Raw genomic sequence first — 24,515 nt, forward strand, 5'->3', positions numbered from 1 at the left:
AACATGTGGTAATAGCCATACAATGGTGTGTATTATTCACTCATTAAAGGAATGAAGTGTTGATACATGCTACAGCATGGACGAGGCTTGGAAACATTGTGGTAAGTGAAATAAGCCCGCCCCCAATGACCACATACTATATGATCCCATTTATATGAAATATCCAGAATAGGCAAATCCATAGACAGAAATCCAGAGACAGAAAGTAAATTAGTGGTTGCTAGGAGGTAGGGAGAGGGGAGAATTGGTAGTGGCTGTAGATAGGGAGTTTCTTTTTGTAACGATGGAGATGTTCTGGAATTAGAGAGTGGTGATGTTTGCATACCATTGGAAACATTTTAAAAAAAACTGCACACTATAACATGGTTGAAATGGTGAATTTCAAGTTTTTAAAAAACTGAGGTGGTGAAAGAAAGATAAAGATCTCAAAATATTCCTGCATTCTTCCGAGAATACAACATTTAGGGTACGTTCAGAGGGGGTCTTCTGAATGCTTTAGGATCTAGTTTCTAAACTCTTCAAACATAAGAATCTTCTCTGCAGGGCGCCTGGGTGGCTCAGTCAGTTAAATGTCTGCCTTCGGCTCAGGTCATGATCCCAGAGTCCCGAGATCGAGCCCCGCATCGGGCTCCATGCTCATCGGGAAGCCTGCTTCTCTCTCTCCCTCTCCCACTGCTTGTGTTCCTTCTTTCATTGTGTCTCTCTCTGTCAAATAAATAAAATCTTAAAGAAAAAAGAATCTTCTCTGCATGTGCGATCCACAAACTCTGTGAACTGCAGGACTCCCAGGCCCCCTGTGTACCCTCCCTCCATGCCCACCAGGAGTCTATGGTCCAGGATTCAGCTCTTGTTCTGGCAGGATTATGTCACTAAGGGGAGCCCCCTCGCCCACCCCAGTCATAAAGTATGTGTTGTGTGACCGTACGGTGCTGTTGTTTTGTGTTAAGTATGTAAAAAAGGTTAAGCGATTCTATCAGTTTATTTTTTGTCCCTACGAACCACGCAACATGATGTCATCGCCTCAGCTCACCATGCCGAGCACCCGTCGTACATTTAAGTAGGCAAATAACCAGGACAACTGCTGAAACAATGGAATCCTCTTGATTTTACTGGTTAGAGCTGAGCTGCCAAAGGTACTGGGTTTTCATACACAGTAACAGCCAACTTGTTGGGATCAGACTTCCAGTGACATTAACTTCTGAACATCGGTGAACCCAGGGGGATGTGGGGGAAAAAAGCAGGAGGCTCGGAGCCTCCTGGCAACAGCGTCCCAAGAGCCCATGCACCCCTCCTCGGAAGCAAAGCACATCCGACACGTGTCACACTTGGTTCCCCGGCTTCTCCAGGAAAACATCCGCCCTGGAGGTTTCTGTCCGAGAGAGGGAGGTGACGAGCAGAGGACTCAGAAAGCAGGTTAGGAGGAGGGTGCCGCATTGGCAAGGCGTTACAACCCCAGACACAGATAGCTCCCCCGTCTTGTACAGGAACACATTTTGGATCGTGTGCACGAGATAAAGAACAGATAAAGCTGTATTAAAAGTAGAGCCCGGGGTCATACAGTATGGGAGTAAAAAGTCCCAGACACCACAAATGTCCCAGATGGCTTCACCAATAGAGCAGAAAGCAGTAAAATTCATCAGTGAGAAGAGCACAATAGTCTGTGAAAGGCAAAGCCAAGCCCTATGTATTCTGATAGCTCCTGATGACATCACCGCACCACACCAAGGTACAAAAGGGACTGATGTTGATAATGATGACCGTGACTCATCAAGAAAAGGTTAAATACTCTCCAGGATACTCTTTACTAAGGCAGGGAAGTGCGTAACGCATTTTAGAAAGATTTCCCTCAAAAAATATTAAAATTTTAAAGATCCAGCACTTAAAGGGTTAATCCTCTGTTATCTGAATATTTGCGTACATACCTCATTTTACAACAATGCTAGTAAATGAGGCATTACATTTTTTTTTAATAATCATTAGTATCAAATTATTGGCACCATTCAGTTTTAAGGATAGGGACAGGAGAGCAAACTATACAATACAACATAAAAATACAGTTCTGGTACAAATATACGAGAGCAAATCCAATTAACAAGTGGTCATAAGAAGTGGATGGACATTCTACACACAAGGAAATACAGCTAGGAAATCATCACATGGAAAAGTGCTCAGCCTTGCTAGCAATTAACAAAATAAAACAACCTTTCAAGAACAACTATACACACCTATTAAACTAGCAAAAATAAATTAAAATGGCAAAACCCAATACTGGCAGAACTATCGGTAAGTAGAAATGCTTATACATTGCTGGTGGCATCATAAATCGTAGAGGGATTCAAGCATTCAGAGGGAACAGGGGAGTTGAACTAATGACCTGTAAGGTCCTTCCAACCCAGAGATTGGATCTTTCTAGAAAGCAATCTGGCAATATGAAATAAGAGCTATAAAATATTTCATGCTCTTTGACCTTGTAATCCCTCTTTGGACATATTCCCAAGGGAAGAATCCAAAAGAAGGAGCATTTTTTTTTTTTTTTTACAAAGACATTCATAGCAGCACTATTTATAAGAGTGAAAAATTGGATAGAACTCAAATATCTAGTAATAGGGAGGAGTGAGGTTAACCATGTTACATGGATATACAGACATTTAAATTGGTGAGAGCAGGATCTGTGTTGAAAAGGGAAGATATGTGTGAGGTGGAAAAGTCCAACCAAAGAGTATGTACACACTGTTCACAGCTATGAAAAAAATGTGTGCATGTTCACTGAGAGCTCGGGAGACAACTTAGAGGGCTAGTCTGTGGGGAGGGGATGCCTTTATTCCTGCAAAGTTGTTCAAGTGCATAATAAAAATTTAAAAACACATTTCTTGAAACTATATAAAAAGAGAACAAAGTGTCATCTGGTCAAGTTTCTATCAACAGGACAAGAATTAATCAACTTTAGAAATGAATTTCTTTTATGGAACGCCCAAATGAATCTTGATATTGAATCATCTTACCCTTGTTAGGATTTTTAGACAATTTTAAGCTATAATTTCCTACTTTGGGTTCAATGAAAAATTCTGTCTATCCCAAATAATATCATATCCAACAAATCCACAATTTAAATTGTATTTCAGATTTCACCGAAGTACTTCAATCCTGGTGATTGCAGCTTTCTTGTTTTAGTTCATCGGTTCGTGTCGGAATAAAAATGAACGTTAAGGACTTTATAAGATCTGTATAATTACCAGTGTAAATGAAAAAACCAGCAGTAAAGAATTATTCTCTCATTAAAAATGACTCTTTAACAAACAGTCAAAGCTTGGTGCAAGTTTCAATCATACAAAATCATGGTTGAGACTGATAGCAAAGGATTCCATGCCACATTGACTCCTGTGCTTATTAATATAGACACACAGGTAGTCCTCAGAGGGAATCCCATCTCCTCATCTTTCTTCTCCTAGGCTTCCCAAATCCTGTCCCAACTATATTGAGTAGCAGAAAAACTCTAATACTCAGGAGAAAGAAAATAACTTCTCCCATAAAAGTCAAGCCAGAAGTTGGCTTCAACCAACCACAGTCTGAGACCTGGGCGAACAGAGCACACATCTGTGTGCTGTGCTGAAGTGAGCACACAAAGCCCGAAGAAAGAAAACGGACAGAAGGCACCATGCCATCCTCCAGGCCACAAGGGGAGAATTTCACAGTTCGGTCATCAACAGTCTTTTCATCATTTTCTCTCTCTCCAGTTCCTGCCGGAGCGTCTCTGCACTGAAGAAGAGTAGGTGACAAAATAATGAGATTCCACTAAACAGTGACAAGAACAGTGTCATCTCTCCCCATCTTCTTTCTTGACCTTGGCTTTTGACTTTCCCTCTCAGGCTCCTTAAGGACCCCCGATATTCGCAAGCATATTAATGACCTGAAATTGTCTGACTTCCTACTGGGTTCCCCCACCAGATTGAGAGTTCCTCAGGGCACTGCTCCCCAGTGGACTGACCGTATATGTCATTCATCTCTGAACCCCAGAGCCAAGCCTAGGACCTGGTACACAGCAGCCTCAGTAAAGGTCTTCTGAATGAGCGGGAAGATGTCCAAGGGTTAGATGTCTTTCAATCATACTTCAAATCGGATTCAAATGCACTTTCTCCCAGAGTCCTCTCTCCCCCATATTTTAATAAGCAAATTGTATGAAATAAAATTGGCTGCTTTGAGGGGTTGCCTCTGATTTCCTGACCCTCAGGCCCCATTGCTTGACTACGGGATCCGTCTCCACTGTTTACATGCACACACACACATACACACATGCGGGCGCACACACACGCAAAGTATACATCTACAGGACAAACAAAGTTTTTAAATAATCTCATACAGGGTAGACTTCATTCTCTACGGTGACCAACAAGTACAATCTGGCCCCAAGCTCCAACTTCATGGGGCTCTTGTCCTGTCTCATCCTGCTCTGGCTACGCTGGCCAGAGCCTTAACCATTAACCATTCCGGGCACGCTCCGTCTCAAAGGTCTTAGCACTGGCCGTTCCCCTGATGAATATCCTCTTCCTGCAAACACCTGCAGCTTGCTCTCTCCTTGCCTGCAGGTCTCTGCTTACAAGCCACCTGAATGAGGTCATCCCAGCATGCCCAGTGCCCTTCTCAGTTTCATTTTCCTCGTTAGCTTGTTACCCCCTACCCTCCTTCTCTCTCTCTCTCCTCTCTCTCACACACACACATACACACACACACACACACACACACACATTCACATGCATTTATTTAATGTCTGTCTCCTCTCCCCCAACACTAAATTATAGACTGCATAAAGGTAGGATTTCTGTTTTATTTACTGTACATCCCGAGGGCCTAGAATATTCTCTAGCCTTTGTAGACACTTCTGTAAATATGTACAGAATAAATGAATGAAAGAATAAATAAACAGATGTCACAGACCCAGCGAAACTAGAGCTTGTGCGTGCTTTCCCTATCACCGGAGCTCCCTGCGGGTACCTGCTGACCTCACTCACCTGGCTGCCAGAGAAACGGGCTTCCGGGTGGTGTAGATGGTCTGCACTGTGGAGATGGTCTCTGTCAAAGGCCTCAGGGTCACTGCCGGAATCAGTGGGGAAGACTGGCCAGGACAGCACGGTAATTTACTGTCTCTAAAGTCCGCCTGGAGAGGAAACAGAAAAGAGGAAATCAATCTCAATTTGGGTTCCATTTTCACACTGTCAGTGACTCCCTACGCCTTACCATACAGTTCCTGGTTTGTTTTTTTTTAACATAGCTAAATTACCACTTATTAAATGATTTTATTTTGTGCCAGACACTGTGCTAAGCACTTTACATATATTACCTCTTGACAACCCTTAAGGCAGAGGTCATATTTCATCACATTTGACACCATCCATTGTAAGATCCACCACTTTTGCATGAGCCACAGAGAAAGAAAAATGTGGCCATTCAAACTTTGTCACACCTACTCATGTAATGAATGTTCTGATTTCAGAGATTTATTTGCTTTTTAAAATTTATTTGACAGAGAGAGCGCCCAAGTAGGCAGAGTGGTAGGCAGAGGGAGAGAGAGAAACAGGCTCCCCACGGAGCAGGAAGCCCAGTGCAGGGCTGGATCCCAGGATCCTGGGATCATGACCTGAGCCGAAGGCAGATGCTTAACCGGTTTCAGAGATTTAAAAAGTGGAAAAAAAAAATGGGTATCTTAGAGCTGATTTTATGAAAAAGAAAAGTAAGGCTCAGAGAGGTTAATTAATTTTGTCAAGGTCACACAGTAAGTATTAAGAAGCAGCACTGACTGTGAAGTGTATAAACCTGGCGATTCACAGACCTATACCCCTGGGGATAAAAATACATGTTTATAAAAAAATAAAAAATTAAAAAAAAAAAAAAAAAAGAAGCAGCACTGAGGACCGGGATTAGCTGACCCCATAACTGGTGTTTTTCACTACTATCTCAGTGCTTCCCAAAGTATGGTCCCCAGCCTGCCAGCATCGGTATTATCTCGAAACTTGGTAAAACTGCTGCCTTCGAGCCACTCTTGCCCACTTCTTAAAAGTCTCAGTGTGGTTTCTGACATTGGCTTCCTGCTCCATCTTGGCCCCCAGCTTTTCAGGAAGGGCTTCCCTGGGTGTCTCACAGCACTGCCAGGGCTGGGCAGGAGGCCAGAGTGCCCGCAGTGGGCCAGCTGAGGGAAGCGGAGCAGGCGCTTCCGGCGGGGGGAGCTGTGCCCAGGGAAACCACAGGGGCAGGATGAGCGCAGTGGAATAGCACTTAACAGCCCCGCCCAGCGCCTGTGTCTCTGCCGTCTGGTTGTCCCAAGACAGGTGTTGGAAGCTGCTCATGACCTTAGAAATATATTATTCGAGGAACCTGCTTTTTGCCTCTGCTTAGACTGCTAGACCCCTTCCTAGCTCTGCTCAACTGAAAACTACACCAGCCACTGCTCCCTCCTTCTCTGTCCAAGCCGTTAAAACCTCCTCAGGCAGTGACCACCACCCAGCTCAGAGACTGCACTGTTGGTTACCCAGAGGAGCCCCCTCCCCAGCCCACCTCACACATCCTCCAGACTGGCCAGGAAGCCTCCGGAAGGAACCCTGGGGATCACTCGGTTCTAGGAATTACAAACTCTGACCCCCAAGAGGAGGAGGGTGATCCCAGACTCCCCACTTCTGCTCCCTGCAGCTGCTTGGACAGGGAGTTCTGCGGAAGCTTTCATTGAAAGGAAAGTCTTGTCGCTGGAAAGAAGCCATCGGACTCCCTCATTTTGCAGATGAGGAAACTACAGCATTTAAAGGTTTAATATTCTGACATTCTGCAGAGCTTAAAGCAGCTGCCCCATACACAAAGGGAGGTGGGGACATGAAGTAGGTTGCCATGACTCCCTGCTGTCATTAATGACACCCCCCTGTCTCTCTGGCCCTTGAGAAACAGCCACTATCCTTGACCCTTCTGGGACATTCTGTGGTTGGCCAAGTTCTGCCAACTTCTTGTTCCCTTTTGATCCCTGCCTTCACCGGATACGAGGCAGTCCCTATTCCTATTTCCATTCAGATAAAAAAGGACTGGGGCCAGGAGCGGCGAAGCGACAGCTAAGATCACATCATCACCAAGATGGAGACCCGCCCCAAAAGGACTGCCGACAGGAACCTCAACAAAGACATGTACACACACGCTCACGACAGCGTGACTCACGACAGCCAGGACGTAGAGACAACGCCAATACCCACCAGTGAATGAACGGACCAACGGACTGCACTAGCAGCCCCCATAAAAAGAATGAAGCTCTGATCCCTCCTACCATGTACAAGAGCCTCAAACACATGATGTTCGGTGAGAGAAGCCAGGCACAAACGGACATAAAGTCTACGACCCCATTTATCCGAAATATCCACACTAGGGAAATCCACAGAGACAGAAGGCAGATTGGTGGGTGCCCGGGGCTGGAGGGGTGGGGAAGAGGAGTGATTACTGATGGGAACAAGGTTTCCTTTTGGGGTGATAAAAGTGTTTTGGAACCAGAGACCGTAGCTGGATAGCACCAAATGTACCAAAAGTCACTTTAGAATGATGCGTTTTATCTTACGTGATGCTCTCCTCCGTAAAATAAAGTCACAAAAAGGTAGAGACCTCCAAACCCCAAGTCCTTCCCAACCTCACAGAGTTCCTTCATAGGATTAAAAGAAGCTATCAGGGTGCCGGAGTGGCTCAGTCAGTTGAGTGTCTGACCTCTTGATGTCGACTTAGGTCATGATCTCGGGGTTCTGGGACGAGCCCTGTGTCAGGCTCCAGGCTCAGTGTGGAAGTGGGGAGTCTGCTTGAGATTCTCCCTCTCCCTCTGCCCCTCCCCCACCTCTCACTCTCTCAAAATAAATAAATCTTTTTTAAAAAGATCTTATTTATTTATTTGACAGAGACACAGTGAGAGAGGGAAAACCAGTAGGGGGAGTGGGAGAGGGAGAAGCAGGTTTCCCGCTGAGCAGGGAGCCTGATGTGGGGCTCCATCCCAGGACCCTGGGATCATGACCTGAGCTGAAGGCAGATGCTCAATGACTGAGCCACCCAGGCACCCAAACTTTTCTTTCTTTCCTTTTTTTTTTTTTTTAGATTTTGTTTATTTGATAGAACACAAGCAGGGAGAGTGGGAAAGGGAGAAACAGACACCCTGCTGAGCAGGGAGCCCGACACAGGGCTCCATCCCAGGATGCTGGGATCGTGACTTGTGCCACAGGCAGACACCCAACCAACTGAGCCACCCAGGCGCCCCCAAAATAAATGAATCTTTAAAAAAAAAAAAAGAAAAAGAAAGAAGCAGCAGCTGCTGACATTGTCGTCTGGCATGCCACAGAAAAGCATGTCACATGGGAGCAACATCTTAAAACACAGACCTGTTTTCTGAATCTACTTACAGTGAACTGTGGCCCTGAATTGAAAACATCGGGAAATGGGGTCACTGGATCAGCCGGGAATGTTTTTATCTTCAAAAAAGAGAAAGATAAGAGGGTTACTTTCAGATTAGAAAACAGAGGTTTGAAATCTTTGGCACTTTTAACACCGAACTGATGGGTTCAGGGGGAACACACGCAGAGCCCTCATTGTTTGCAGGAAAACGTATAGACAGTCCCTGCGGCCCCTTGGCCAGTGGTCGTGTCTGCGCCCAGGGACCCAGCAGTGAGGACAGGCTGCAGTCTCATGTTTGTAGGGCACGCCATGCTCACCCGGCCCGGAACTCCTTTTCCTGGAGGCTGTGTGGGCCTCCTAGGCATGCTGGACCCTATGCATGGCCTGATCCATACAAGGCCACGATCAGGGTGTGTAGTGAGACAGGCCAGAGCTGCCTCGGTGGCTGCTGTTGGCTTCCCCATGGCTGGGGGGGCATGCCCTAGAGGATGCTGACAGGTCACATCCTGGGACACGGTCTACGACGGTGGACGGAGTACCAGGAGGCGGCTTGCACTAATTAGGCCACAAACTGCTTCCTGTCTCTTCCCCTCAGTTGTTGGACTCCCTGTAAATCGTCGGCCACAGAGGAGAACCTTGGGCCAGACTCTGTAAGCATGTAAGCATCCCGCCACCATGGCCTTGGGGACACAGGGCACTGTGATCAGACGGGCCCAGTGCTAGGGCGGCTGCTGCCCAGGGCTGGTCTGAAGGAGTGTGAGCGAATGACCTGATCAGCTAGTGGTGGAGGGCCGAGAGGAAACTTTGCTTCTGTTTCTTTCTCTTTGGTCAATTTGTCTTTGTCCCCATAGAGGCCTTGGGGAATGTGGAGTGTGCTTTTGTCTTTATAGCAGCCTAGAGGACTGCCAGCAGGCCCAGGAGCGTAAGGACTCTGCTACTAGCTTTGCCTGCAGCCCCCAGGGCGCAGAAACGGCCCTCCCACCCGCTGGGGAATGCACTCTCGCCACCTGCCACCAGAGGGCGGCAGCCCGGACACTGAGGCCACCGCGGACCCTGGGTAGAGGCAGTCTCTCCCAGGGACTTGTCTATGGACCCTGGAGTAGTTATCTGATGCTCTGGACTCACTCTAAACGGGGGTGGGGGGTGGGGTGGGGGGGTGGTTGCGCTAAGGTAGGGGTGAGCGAGAGCATATCAGAACAGACCCAAGTCTGGCTTTTCGGAATGGGTGGAGTAGTTCTCAACCAATCTGAGAAGGACAGTGTCTCTACAATGTGCACGGAGATTCCCAGCCCACGCCTGCTCCCCTTCCCCAAACTCTCTTTAAACATCTCTGAATCCCCAGAATGGGCCCCTGAATGCCTTGTGGCAGCTCAGACTGCTGCTGGTGGCTGCCTGCCACACAGTGGGAGGACCCAGGGGAAGCCTGTGGTGCCTTCTCTTCGCGGGGCCTAACAGTTCAGCATGTGTGCTGAGACCAAGAGCAAAGTGAAAAGTCACAGTCAGATAAGACTCTCAGACCACCATGAAGTAAAAGGGAAAAGCGGTTTATTACTGCTATTAAAGAAAGGTGAACATTGGCAGCTTCCATGAATTATCCTGTATTTTCTCTAAATAAGACAAAAATCTATCCCCAAAATTACACTCTGCGTTGCTCGGCGGTGGCAAAGCATGGTCAGTCTTCTGCTGCTGCCCCTGGGTGTAACCGCTTTTGAAAGGGAGCAAAGCTGAAGTCACAATCTTGTACCCAGCAGGGTCTAGCCTAAGAAAATAAAATACCCGCCACAAAAGCTATGTGTCCCCTTGAATAGTGACACGCTGGAAACCAAGCACGCATCCTGCTGGAAGAATGTGTCCATCAATGGGAGACCACGCACTGGATGGAAGGCAAACAGTCATATACAATGTGGTGATGAGAACAAGATAGAAACAATCCAACATTCAGCGAAGAGAGGAAAAACGAGAGACGATACGGACACTGTGATTTCGCTCTGTAAAGTTATAAATGAATACAAATAAGTATTAGAAGGAAACATGTAAAAATGAAAAAAAAAACATCGTGCTAGGTTGGGATTATGGGTGATGCCTTTCAGGCTGTTATGTAACACTCATCCTGTTATCTGGAAACGTAGCAGGAAGAGACAAGGGGAAAAAGTTTTTATTTTCCATAGAAACGCAACTAAGCTTTTTTTTTTTTTCTTTCTGGGAAAAGCATCTATGCTCATCAAAGCTTTAGGAAAACAAAACAAAACAAAACAAAGCAAAACCTCTTCCTGGTTCTTGAGAGCTGGAGACACAGGGCAGGACAGCAGCCGGTGTGTCCTCATTTGGCCAAACTGTGTATCCATCCTGGGGTCAGAGCACCTGTCAGTCAGGCCCTTCCAGAAGGTCGAGCGCTCACGCACACCAGCGGGGTGGCCGCCTGGTGGCTCCTGCCCGCCTCGCCTCGCCTCTCCTGGCCAGGCCCCTCTCCCTGCCAGGGTACCTACCAGCCTCGTTTTGATTGGAGGGTGCATGCAAACTCCAGTGGTCTCTTCCTTCATGGGGGGAGAGAGTGGAGGAGAACAGCGAGAGTGGGCACAGTGGGGGGCGCTGGCGGGCTCTGCCTGCTCACGAGGAGAGGAGAGAAGGGGAGGAGGCAGAGGAGAGAGGGGGAGGAGGCAGAGGAGAGAAGGGAGGGGAGGAGAGAAAGATAGCACAGTGCAAGAAGGATCTGTCAACTCCAGACTGCGCTGGAGCCAGCCTCGCCCGCGCCTGCTTCCAGCCTCTGGCCAGCTGGCTTCGAGGCCCCCCTCCCCCCTCCTCTCCCACCTTCTCTCCTCCTCTCTGGCTCTCATCTGTCTTCTCCACTATCTGAGCAGAACAACCCATCGGAACCCCATTCCGGGGTTGGCAGGGCAGGGAGACTCCTGACCGACTGCGAGGGCCTGGCGGGGGCTTCCCGAAGCATCGGCCAGGCCCCGCCAGAAAGACAGCCGTGATGAGTGAGTGGCGCCGGCCGTGGGGGCCTTAGGAAGCCTTGAGCGTGCTGGCCTTGCACACCTGGTGGCCTCCTGCACTCTGCTAAATAAGGGACCGTCGGGGTGTACGGGCGAGCAGGTGTCCCACAGATCCAGGAAAGACGGATCTCAGCAGGCAGGAACACGGACTTGTGGATTTCATCTGCTGCGGCTTTTTGTTATCTGTGTTAGAGAACATACCGGCCCTGCCCCGCCCCGTCCCCCCATCCCCCTGGCCCAGGCCATGACAACACGGGTTGTCGCCGAGGGACCCTGTTGCTTTAGCTGGAAGATATCAAGCATTGTGAGAAAATGGCTTGGGGGTACTGGGTTCCCCACCCCAGTCTTACAGAGCGCCATGCACCAGAGGAGGGCCGGCAGCTCCGACTGGTGAGCAGGAAGAGGGAAGGTTCTGGGGCTAGGGGAGGGGCCGCTGACAGGGTTGGTGTGGGTTGCCAGGAGGGACCATTCACTTCCGAGAGTAAATACATGCCTCTTTTTCAGTTCAAGAGAGCTTCCTTAGGTAGTTGGTAACATCCTGCCAAAATGAAGGAAGCAGAGCCCCTGGGGAAGTTTCACGACAACATGATCCAGAACACTGCGGGCACTTTCCTGTCTCGCAACCGATCTGACGCCGATCTCCTTACAATTGCGCAGTCCTGGACCGGTCCCAAAGGGGTTTTACAACCGGAATCTCCAACAGTCTTGGTGACCGCCTTGCTTTACTACTCAGATTTGGAGATGCTGAGAAATGGCATCTGCAAAGCCTAAATCTGCAGCCATCCTTCAGAAACAGGGGAGTCCGCATCAACCACCCGCCGTCAAGTTTCAGCACACAGCTGAGGCTCCCTCCACTGCTCTCTCCTGTCCTCAGGCTGAACCCTGCCCTCTGGGAGGTGGCACTGGACACCTGACTGAAGCGGGCTCCAGCCTGTCCCCCCGGCCCTTGCTTCTCAACACTCCCCTGGCCAGAACCAATCGCACCCCAGGCCACGGGGCCTTAGCCTCTGCAGATAAGCAGGCACTCCCGTGGGCTTTTTGAAGAAAATAAAAGCTGGCATAGATGACCAGCAAACACGGACATACAGCCTAGATACCAGATTGTGTACCAGCCGCTAGTGTCTTAGCTGAAGGTTATGATGAATGACTTCAGGCTTTGTCTAGCATTGGACTTTTATGGTAAAGAAATGTCGATCCATCCCACAAGCATGTACGACTCTTCTAAATATGCATCTGTTAGTAAATGAACAGGAAATAAGAGAACACGTGTAATAGGATACTATTTTGAAATACCGTTTTATTTATTTTTTTTTCTCCCGGCATTTCCTCTCCTCCTTGGCTTTTTTCCACATTCAGGCAGCTAGGTTCTTCTAAGCTACTTGGCTTTTGAGGTTTAAAATCTGACTTCTTGGGGAACAGAAAGATTTTTGGCATAGACAAATGAAGATGGAAATGTGAAAGGCTTCTTCATCATCCAGACAAGAAAAGAGGTTGCCAGTGTGAGGGCTGGAGAGAAAAGTCAGAGGGAAAGTGAGGAGGGGTAGACATTAGGAAGTGCTGAGCAGAGAGGCGCCAGCGGATCGACATTCTCCTTCCAGCCGGTCAGGCTTCCACCCGCCCAAGAGGGGCATGAGGGAAGCAGGCAGTGCCCCAGATGTATCAGCAAAGAGATGACATCACAGACTAAAGAGACTGCCTTCCATCTTCCTGTGCCCTGGGGAAGACGGATGAATCCCCAGGAAAGTGGAAGAGGCACCCCGATTTCACTGGGGATCAAGCTTCAGCCCTCCTGAGAGAATGAGGTTCAAAAATAAAAACCAAGTTATTGAGCTAGACAGAAAACCAGTTCTTCTGACACTCGAGCCAGAGACTGTTTTTTTGTCCTACACAACCTTCGACTGGCCAGGCCAGTCTCCTTCCTGGCACATGAACTCTAGACTAACAGTCCTTGGCCCAGAACAGACATGGGGTCCTACATGCCTCTGCTCTGCTGCTGGCTGAGTGGTTCATGCAGTCTGGGGATTGGGGAAGGACACGCCCTAAAGACAAGGCATCAGGAACACAGAAGGCATTGGTGTTTGTGGTGCATGTCACCTGGGGAGGGAAGCTGGCAGGACAGACCTGGAGGACAGACTTGATTGATGTGTCAATGTCCCCTCCTTCCATTCTGTTAACACCAACACTCCATGCATGAGCGCAGACTCACCTTCCAAAAGAGAATACCAAAAGGCAGTGGACAAGAGCTTGTCCCTCCCTCGCTTGCCTTATCCCTTCCCCTTAGCCCCTCTTTCTGTCCCGCCTCTTCCATCCTGGCAAGAATCTCCAGTCTGGTGGGCAGGTCCTCGATGTGGCTCCTGGGACGGGCAAGCCACAAGTTGTGCAGGTTGTAGAGCCCCTACAGCTAGGCTGAGCTACATAGTAAAAGAGCTGGGGATGGGAGAAGAAAAGATATGGAAAAAGGAGGAAAAAGGGGTGTAAGAGTGACCCTGGAAAGAATGGTTTTTTTTGGAGAGTTTGAGGATGAAAATCCTTGGAGTCATGCAGGGTGCAAGAAAATTAAGAAGGAAGCAAAATAGGACCTGAGAAGTGTTACCAAGGAGGTGCTAATTTAATCTTGAATGCTTTTTGAGAGATGTCAGTTAAAGACGGAAATGTTATTATTCTCATTTGTTTGGACTGCCGCTTCTTCAAAAACCACCCTATGCAGAGAAGGGATCATCTGAGTGGGAGTCATAAGGGTTAAACTAGTGTTACTGCTTTGGCGGGACATTGTTGAATGAAGGTAGGAGAATCTGGTCCCAACCCTCTCTCTGCTGTCCTTCTAGCTCTGGCCCAAAGAACCAGTGGTCCTGTGGCTATAGGAGTCTCATTGAGCCCCAGACCCTAAATCTAGTCTCTCTTCCACTGTCCTCTGGGGCAGAGACACACCCCCCCTCCCCAACAAGAAGAGAGAGGACTGTTGCCTGTATTTCCAGGATGCTGGGCAGAGCAGATGGAGGAGATGGAGGGGAGAGGACCAAATAGGAGAAGCAGACTGCTGGAGCCCCCCTTCCTCTTGAGGACACTTCAGCTTCAGTGAAGACGGGATTCTGGAGTGAAGGAGGGTCAAAGCCAGTGATGTCAAGGAAAGCCCCAAATGGAGCAGGCTCTCATCAAAGTATGAGCCCTCCAGCATACCTTCTGTATGAACGTGTGCCGTGAACATGCACTCACACCTCAAATCCACACAAGCAAGACTAAGGATGATACATCCTGAAAACACGTGTTCGCTGCAGACTTGAGCTGTGAAGTAGACAGCTGTGTCCCGGTGCGGTATAAGGACCTCAGCTGGCCCGTGCCCGGGCAGTGCAACAGCCTGGGCCCTGTTTCAGAGCTCAGTGAGAGCAGCCCAGAGATGAAAGGGCGGTATCCTCAGAGAGGGAATGAGCTCCCTATGGCCAGAGGTGTACAAGCGGAGGCCAGACAGTCATTTGGTAGGCACTGGGGACCTCTGGGTCCCTGGCAGATGTGGCTTCCTTTCTAATCTCAGACACTTACTTTCAAAGAAAAGATAAAGATAGGACCATTAAATCTACCAGCTGGGCCAGCAACATGGTGGTTTTTAAGGGAATCCCATCATTCTTGTCAGAGCCATGAAATATTTTTTGGCAAACTAACCCAAGTTTTTCAGATCTGCCAGAATCTTTAATAAACACTCAGTATTTTGCTCATGCTGTACCCTCTGCATCAAATGCTTTAGTCCACTTCCTCCATCTGGCAAACTCTTACTCATACTTCAAAACCCTAGTGCTATGAAGCCTTCTCTTTCTCAGGGGCCCCAGACAGGTTTAGGCACTGGGTCCCACAACAGTAGCAGTTTCTATAGACTCTCAAATGGCATTAATTTCGGTATGCTTCAGCAGTCTGGAAGTTTCTCAAGAGCCTAACTCAGGAGAGATCTTCCCCCACTGTCTTCTATTCCTGCCCAGCAGGTTTTCTTCATGTGAGCCTTACAACTTAGCTTTCTCCCCCTTCTGCCTTCATGGGCCCTCAGGTTGGTTCTCAGGTCCCTTTGGGGTTTGCTGCCCTCCAGCTAGACTGATGTCCTCTGATTGGGGCCCTAGCTTCCAGCCCCCACATGTGGCCCTCTTAGGGAATAAGGCCCCAGCTGGGATACTTAGTTGGGATACCGATGTAGCAACAGGCCCAGGCTGCTTAACTTGCTATCCTGTCCTCCACACCCCTTGTTCTGCTTTCTCAGTCTGAGTGCTTTAAACACAGCCCTCCTTCTAGACCTTGCTTTTCTTCAAAGCGGCAAATTTCTGAAATCCAGATACCAGATTCAACCCAATTTGATGATGGAAAGGACACCAGAGAAGGAACTAGAACACATGGGCTTGGAACAGCTCTGTCCCTATGTGATTACCCCACTCTGGGACTCAGTTTCCTCATCTGTGCAAAAGGATGGCGAGGGGATAAAGAAAGGCCCTGCTTCTGGCTTGCCCTCTCTTGGCAGCCTGTCTAACAAGAAGGCCATCAAGAACTTGGCTGCATTTTCTCCAGCAGGGGAGGGAACAGCCCCGCAGGTTCCCGGAGCAGGCTGTCTCACCCACTGTCAGTTCTCAGCTGTTTATCCAAACGTGCTGACCTAAAGCTCTCAGACCGTACCACGTCTCCAGATGAGAAATACAAATCACAAATGATCGCCATGTACCAGCTGAAGCAGGGACAATGACCAGTCCTAAAGGCTAGATAGAGTTTTGTCTCATTCGTGTTCCCCTGCCCCCCCCCCCCCGAAAGCCTTCCAGAGACCCTTCTTATCCACTTCCTGCTCCTCCGGTGAGCTGGTCCTGAATGACTCCCACTTGAGGCTTCTCCCCAGCACCTTCTATGTGACTGTCCTGCCAAGCCTGTCCTTTATCAACCCGCCTCCCCTCCAGCCTCTAGCTGCCCTGCCCGCTCCCGGAGCCTCACTGGAGGCCAGGTGTGCACTAAGCTCTCAGGAGGGGGTTTTTGACCTGGTGCACATTTTGACTCACACTCTACACTCATGGGCCATGGTTTACGCTCAAGTACACTCGGGTATCTGGCTGAGCCCAGCCAAAGGCACATCCAAGTCTGCCTGCGTCATCTACTACTGTTCATAATATCTCACACACGTTTATGGTGCTTCTACATTCTTCAAGGGCTCTGTCTCATGGGATCATTAGAATACTCTGAGGCAGACATGGCAAATGATGCATCTTTGATCCCACGACAAGGTTCCTGAGAAGGGTGTGCAGAGAGTGGAGCCAGGTCTGGCTTGCACAATTCCCGGGGCAGTGCTCTCTCCCCTAAAAGGGTTTCCCACCTGCAGGAGTCCCGCAAGGACCACCACCATCCCTAAGGGGAGACCTAGAGGCAGGGGATGGAGAATGGCAGGGAGGCATGAGGGGCCTGGAAAGCTGGGCTGAGGCCTTGAGCCAGTGCTTCGGACCAGAGCACTTTGCTGGAAGCGGCAGCAGAAGATGCCCCATGGGTGGGTGGGTGGGGGCATGCGGGGAGCAGCCCAGGAAGCCGAGAAGCCAAGACCAAGGAGCCCTACACGCTTGGGAAGCAGCAGACAGGCGGGGTGGGACCCCTGCAACCGCCCTCAGGGGGGAAGGGGGCACTGCCTCCCTGGAGGGCTCTGGGAGGTAAAGGGACCCATGTGCCTGAACCCCCAAAGAAGGCTGATCCCTGAGCCTCCAGGCCGTGAGCAGGACAAGAGGAAGAGCCTTCCCAACAGCGATGCCCACCTCTGTCCATCCGTCCCACCGCCAAGATGTTTCTAGGGTCTGTGGCTTTTCTGGTTTTAGCAAAATGGGAAGTTTACCAGAGGAGTAGCTTCCGTGAAGTCCATCAGGAGATCGCCTGGCTCCAAGGTAAAGGCACCTCCTCGGTCAGAGGGACTCTAGGAAGGCAGACGGAAATACTCCTGGTTAGTGCCAGCTCCGGGCGGACCAGGGACTGTCACTGGAAGTCACAGACTTTCCTCCCTCCCCTCACCCTCCCTTCTATCATGGAACCCATGACCGTGCCAGTCCCCCACACGAGTCACTAGCCCCACAGTGGGCATATTCCAGAAGTCAAACCCCAAATGTCTTCTGAAACTTTAATGGGCAGAAAGAGTGTGTAGGTTAGAGAACTACCTTTTGAAAAGGTGCAAACAACTTCTTTTAAGTGCTTTGAGTGCTCTCTGGTCTTTTGGGGGGCAGGGGGAATTGCTTCAAAGAGTCCTTTGACTATACTGAGAGCAAAGCCCCCTTCGTGGATTAAGAGGGTCAAGGCCTCAAGGGGCTAAACTCAGGAGCGGAGGGGGCGCCTGGCTCTCTCAGCCGGTCGAGCATGCTTGAACTCTAGGTCAGGAGTTCAAGCCCTATGTGTGGCACAGAGTTTACTTTAAAAACGTTTTTTTTTTTTTTTTTTTTTTTGGTCATCTGCGTAATAATGAGGAAGCTCTTCATGGTGGGAGGGAGGTATCTCTGAAACCATGTTCAGCTTTGGGGAAAACATTTTTTTTCCCACTTGCTCTGGGTTCTCAGCAGCATGGAAGGCCTAGAGGTCCTTTATGGGGGGAAATAAAAATAAGCTCCATCATCAGCTTGTCACCAGCAGGGCCCCAAGGAGAGAGATGGCCAGGAGAGGGAGCCCTGTGGCCTCTGGTAGGATGCCACCCACATCCCCACTGAATTCTCCTCTGTTTCATACATTTTGGCGGGGGCGGAGGGGGGTGGTTTTAACCGTGGCAAAGAACAGGTGATAGGAACCTGTGTCCACACTTGTAACAAAGCAGTATGAGGGACTCTGCACAGGACAGGGGAACCTGGCTCAAGTCACCAGATGGTGATTGACAGGAAAGCAGGGAGCCTTAGTCTGGGCCAGTCACTGGCTGAGGGGTCTCTGGCTTGAGCAGGATCTCCTGTTGAGAACCACAAAGGGGTTCCCAAAGATCCTGGGAAGGCAGCTGGTATATGCCTGGCTACGGTCAAGCAGGATGTGGCCTGGCCCACCGTCACCTAGAGGCTCCCAAGAATCATGACCTTATTGCTCCACCGGACAGGGTGCTGGCCCATAGGCTGGGCAGGGAAGCGGACTTTATTCCCATTTGCAGGTGAAGGAAGCAGGCTTGGAGAAACAAAGCCTGTGGAGTAACTGCTTGCTTCAAGCGGCCGTAAGACATGTAGAAGGAGCAGCTGGGAACAGAGTCTGGGCTTGCCTTCGGGACCCCCACCCCCACACACACCCTTTCCTCAGTGGTGTCCACAGACCAGGGAGCCTTTGACTTGACATCTACTAGTAGAGCAATAGGTCTGACTGCATCTGGACCACTCGCTGTATAGAATGACCACAGCTTAGTGTCATTCAGAAAAAAACCAAGAGAAATGTCTTGAGTAAGGCCCTTATCCTAGCCCATTCACATAGCTAGCAACATCCGGAAATTGTAAACTGACAAAATAATATTTTCCACTTTCAAGCTATACATGTGGGCCATCCAACATAAGGAATGGGATGGGGACACGTCTACGTTTTTACTCTTCCAAGATTTCCATTACTGGGCGGGGGGGAGACAACGTGTCTTGTTTTCTGTATTTATGTGCACTATAGATTAAGTAGGGATGATATTCTAAAACCGAATTGCCCTCAAACATCTCTTCCATTTCTCTTAAAGTACACTGCACTGCACAAGATCTTTATTATACCATTTGCATCTCATAAACAGGTCATCTTTCAGGAAGAGTTACATAAAAACCCAGCCCCGGGGGCTGTTTCCCCTGCTTTACAAGTGCACAGATGATTGAGCCAACTTTAAATGCACGCGGGATGCCATGTGCTCAATTTATACTGAATTCCTAGCAAGCGCAGCTACTCCTCGGGGCCCTCGCCCATACCTTGGCCCCTGGGGACAGCTGGCCCTTGCTTTCTGAATTCTGAGGTGAGCTGAGTTTGTGGCCCTTGGGGGACACCAGTGGCACGGAGACTTGCGTGGTGGCCGCGGTGGTGTTTGTGGCTGTGGCGGTGGGCGCTCCTACTGCCTCGGCCAGGTCAGGAGGGAGGTCGTCTTCATCACTGTGGTTACTAAAAGCACATGAAGCTCTGCTCATTACAATAATAAACAGGCTGTGGGGAGTGGAGGGAGGGCCGGGAGGGGGATGGGGGAGCTCCCCAAACAGATGTCTGCCAGATGTCCAGCTTCCAGGATCCAAAACAGGGACATTTTTGCCAAAGCCAATTTGAGCTGGATGTTCTGTCATTTATTTGCCAAGGGATTAAAATTTTTTTTTCTTTATTATGGAAAGATATACATATATACATATACATGTATCGTTTTATCCATTGGTCAGTGTATAATTCAGTGACATTAAAGATGCATTCAGGACACCCAAAACATTTTCATCACCCCCGACAGCAGCTTTGTATCCACTGAACAGTGACTCCCAGTGCCCTCTCCCTGCAGCCCCTGGTAACAGCTGTGTTGCTTTCTGTCTGGATGAATCTGACTATTCTAAGTATCTCACAGAAGTGGAATCAAACTATATATGTCCTGTATCTGGTTTATCTCACTTACCATAATGTTTCCAAGGTCCGTCCCCGTGGTAGCATATGTCAAAATTTCATTTCTTTTTAATGCTGGATAATATTCCTTGCATTGATAGACCATATTTTCTTTATCTATGCACCCCCTGATGTACTAATGTGTTTGAGACCCTGCTTTCAACGCTTTTGGATTGGGATTCCACTGGAAGTGGGATTGCTGGGTCATATGGTAGTCCCGTGCTTAATTTTATGAGGAGCCACCAAACCAAGGGAGTAGGGCCTCTCTTACGAGGGTGAATACAAGCCATTTGAGAACCGAATGCCTTGGGTAAAAAGCACAATGGCACCTTCCATGGCCTAACAGCTACTGTCCCATTGGTGTGATAAACTAGTTAGAGGGGAGGAGCTGAGCACATGCGTTTGGGGGCCTCATAGCTCTGGTCTTAGAACCTCTCTGGCAGAACAGGATGATGCAGGCAGAAAATTACATGAGACAGGAAGTCGCCATGATGGAGGAGGAGTCCAGGCTGACATTCTGGGTTTGTTTCCAGGGCTTGCATGTATGGGAAAGGTTTGGCCTCCCACAAAGTATGTCAAGGCAGGAAGACCTTTTAATCTGGTCCCAAGTGGTCCAGGACAGAACAACGCCATCAATTACCCGCTCTGAGTATGAATACTATCTTCTCAAACTTGCAGAAATTAAGACAAGTCCCCGACCCCCTGACGCCAACCGGACTGCTGCCTGTGCAGCACGGGGCTAACTAACCCTGCAGGCCTGGGGGCTATAACTCGGCATGTGCCACAGGAACCGCGGGCCACTGACGAGCTTCTGGGAGAACCTCGGGGCCCTGGGGATAACCTGCCTAATAAGGGTGTCCCTGCATACCTGACCTTGGGCCATGCCACACAGTTGGTGCTAGCAATATGACTTACAGTGAAGACCTACTCTTGTATCCTAGAGCTTAGGGCCACACTATAACAGTTTGACCTTGGGCTCAGGGATGGTTATTGGAGACCCCCAGTAATAACCCTGGGTGCCAAGGCTCGGGTGAGTTCCCCTGCTTGGGAGTGAGACACTGCCCACGTGACTCCTCTAGGACAAGAGAAGCAGAAGCTCATGCCCAGTCTTCTTCAACTCCACTCTATGTGCCTTTTCCTTTGCTGATTTTAGTCTGGATCCTTCCACTGGAATATGCTATAACCATGAAGATGACAGCTTTTCTGAGTTTTGCAAGTTCTTCTAGTGGCTGATCAGACTTGAGGGTGATCTTAGGGACCCTGATACAGTTTTCCTAAGGGGGTTGCAAGTGGAACTCCCAGAAGTAATGTTACTTTCTTTTTTTTTTTTAATTTTTTTTTTTTTTAAAGATTTTATTTATTTATTTGTCAGGGATAGAGGGAGAGAGAGCGAGTGAGCATAGGCAGACAGAGAGGCAGGCAGAGGCAGAGGGAGAAGCAGGCTCCCTGCCAAGCAAGGAGCCCGATGTGGGACTCGATCCCAGGACACTGGGATCATGACCTGAGCCGAAGGCAGCTGCCCAACCAACTGAGCCACCCAGGCGTCCCAGTAATGTTACTTTCAACATAACTGTTAGAAGTAATGGCTGAGCGAGGGTGTAGATGAAAGGTCCACAGCCAGTGGGCACCAGGGTGGCCTGAGCAGGGTCCCTCCCAGGGCCGTGGCTTCGTGGGAAACGTGGCCATGGTACACAAAATGAGGTGAGGGTGGAACTCAGAGAGGAGGGTCCTGAGAGATTCTGGAAACTTCTGTATACGGAAAAGCCTCAAAAGGAAGATTTAGGACTTATTCTTAGTTAGGGGACAGGTGAGGCTGGAATGAGTAGGTGGGAAGACCAGTAAGACGCCACATAGGTGGATCCATGCTGAGGGAGTTAATCCACTCAGTAACACACGCATTAGCCCATTTAATCTGTACAACAGCCCTGCCTTACGCTCTCCACTCTTCAGAGAAGCAGAGGTTGGGTGGCGGGTTGTGACAGGACTTTCTCAAGGTCACATAGCTAGTTAAGTGGAAGAGTGGGGTTAAAATTCTTTTCTGCCTCATTAAAAAAGAAAATTATAACCTTAAAAGCACAGTTATTTAGTTTAACATTATAGGCCATTAAAAAAAACACACACACACATAGTTCATCTTTCACAGCAGGAAGTCAACTGACGCTGCCTAGAATTGAAAAAGACTCCAAATTCTTGATGGTTTTTATAACCTTTTGTCCTAACTTAGATCTTGTGGCAAAGAGATATTATGCTTAACTACATTACGTCTTTCAGTTCAACCTCCGTTTCTGAGGTAAATTCATGTTAAATTCATGAAACATCATTTAGCAAGTACAATTTTATGTGTAGCAGGATTCTTTTCTTTGAAATGATTTCTTTTCATTTTAACACTACATGAAAAATGTCTACAGCAAGAGTCGTTCGATGTGAACCTAGGTTATTTTTGATGGCACGATTCTAGGAAATTGGTTATCTTTTCTCTTCAGACTGAGGATATTTTTCTCTCCAGAATATTTTTAGGTTTTTATACAATGTTTAAATAAATAGTAAAGTTACATTTCTAGAAGAAAATACAGCAGCTCATCATTTTCTAAACACATTGGCTGGTATCAGTAGAGGACACTCTCTCCTGCCTGAACTCTACACGGCGTCTGCTTCTTTCTCTTCTCTGCATACAACAGCCATACATTTCTTCCCTACGTCATTACTTCCAGGACACAACATGGCGGATGTTTTTGTGCATATCCTTAAAAGCATCAGCTTGAAAACTCGTTCAGAGCATTTGAACATCATGATGCTCTTGGTGGGGAACCCTAAAATCCAATTCTACATCATGCTGACCTAGGAACCCGGAATACCCTAACAGCCAAAAGGGCTGTGTGTGTGTGTGTGTGTGTGTGTTTCAAAAACAGTAATGCAGAAATACTTTTTAAAAGGGAAATCTGAGGGACGCCTGGGTGGCTCAGTGGGTTAAACCGCTGCCTTCGGCTCAGGTCATGATCTCAGGGTCCTGGGATCAAGTCCCACATCGGGCTCTCTGCTCAGCAGGGAGCCTGCTTCCTCCTCTCTCTCTCTCTGCCTGCCTCTCTGCCTACTTGTGATCTCTCTCTGTCAAATAAATAAATAAAATCTTTAAAAAATAAAAAAAATAAAAAATAAAAGGGAAATCTGAGTTTTTTCCATCTGTATTCCTTGACATTGTGTTTATTAACTTACCAATATCTATGACTGGAAGTGAGTCGTGACTGGTGTCAACAATTGAGGAACTATTTTTATGAGACGAAAACGTAAAGCCAGGAAAAATCTCATCTCTTAATTTTGCTATGATTACTAATGGGGAAAATGCCTCTATTCTTTGATTTTTGAAGCAAAATACTTCGGGGCAGCTTAAGAAATACATAGGTGACGTTGGAGGTTTGAAAAGGGCTTGCTTGAAAGAGCCACTGCAGTGAGTTAAATTTTCTTTCCTTCCTGGCCACATATTAGTCATTGTTTCCAACATGATTACATATCCCGAATAGGTGATAATAACATTCGGAGTTTTAAAATGTAAAAAGAAAGTCTAATCCTGACAGCTTTATCCTCCGGGGAGCAGATTTTTTCATGGTTTAATTTGTCCCCCAGAAACCATTAGGACTATTAATTATTTGAATTACTCATTTTGGCTTTCCTAGGAAATACAGCTGCTCTAACCGTCCAGCCTTTCTATTAAGGCTAATGAAGTGGGAGGTGGTTGCCTTTTCCTTTTTCCCAGGTGCAGGCTCGAGATGGCTGTTTGAAAAGTGCATCCACAGTCACCCTCTCCAGCCCGCACTTTGCATTTAGGGTATCCTCTAAACTTGACCTTTTCTCAAAGGCCTTCAGGTCGTCAAGAAGAAAGGAAAGGGAGCTTCATCCACTGGCCAAGTCCCTTGCTATGGGCTGGGAAGGCATTTTGGCACATCGACCCTCACCAAATTCCTCAGGGCTAGGTATGATCTCACCCATTTCACAAACAAGGAAAGAGGAGCTGAAAAAGTAATTTTCCCAAGAGTTTAGAGCAGTCAACTATTAGCCAGGACTCTGACAGAAGCCTTTCTGACTTGAGAGCTGCATGTTTTCCTCAGCATCCAAAGATCCCCCTGCAGCCCTCTGGCCAATTACACACTCAGGCATGGTGCCACCGCCAAGGTCAAGAAATGGGAACTACCACTGTGATTAGCACTAAATGTGATTACTAAAATACTACTAGTCTTAAGATAGCAGTTACCAGTCTTTGGATTATAATTATTTGCAATCTGTCTCTCCCTCCAATAAACCGTGACTCCTCAGATGGGAACTGGCAAATTCATTTTGTTCTTCCTAGAATTGCCTAAAACAACTCTGTGTATATGGTAGGCAAGAACATTTTTATTAAGCTGAACCAAACTGGACAGGCCCTGGTGGGTCTGGGATATTCTGGGATAGGACTCCTCCCACAGCTCTCACCCAGCTCAGACCATGCTACCATTTCACAATTACGCCATGGAGGCAGCTTTTGCTATGGCTCCTGGGGATTCCCCATCCTGGTATCCATGCCCCTGTGTAATCCCTGAC

At 48.3% G+C, this 24,515-nt stretch overlaps 1 protein-coding gene across 6 annotated transcripts in view; it reads right to left on the bottom strand.

The window, feature by feature from the left end:
- Positions 1 to 1,082: 1,082 nt before the first annotated feature.
- EPB41L4B (erythrocyte membrane protein band 4.1 like 4B) overlaps positions 1,083 to 24,515 on the bottom strand; it is a gene marked incomplete at its 5' end in the record, with an annotated part of 126,302 nt that continues 102,869 nt past the window's right edge. For 2 of the 6 annotated variants that reach the window (XM_082696866.1, XM_082696864.1), the window contains 6 exons: positions 1,083 to 3,756; positions 5,007 to 5,152; positions 8,403 to 8,471; positions 10,881 to 10,997; positions 17,224 to 17,301; positions 19,280 to 19,466. In XM_082696866.1, the coding sequence (XP_082552992.1) occupies positions 3,687 to 3,756; positions 5,007 to 5,152; positions 8,403 to 8,471; positions 10,881 to 10,997; positions 17,224 to 17,301; positions 19,280 to 19,466 (667 nt within the window). In that variant the 3' untranslated portion in view covers positions 1,083 to 3,686. Of the gene's footprint in view, positions 3,757 to 5,006; positions 5,153 to 8,402; positions 8,472 to 9,945; positions 10,383 to 10,880; positions 10,998 to 17,223; positions 17,302 to 19,279; positions 19,467 to 24,515 lie in introns of those variants that run through there. The other 4 variants (XM_082696865.1, XM_082696868.1, XM_082696867.1 and 1 more) reach the window with 4 other exon arrangements.

This window comes from Mustela nivalis (genome assembly GCF_964662115.1).
Source record: "Mustela nivalis genome assembly, chromosome: 13".
In the NCBI taxonomy this organism is placed as follows: Eukaryota; Metazoa; Chordata; class Mammalia; order Carnivora; family Mustelidae; genus Mustela; species Mustela nivalis.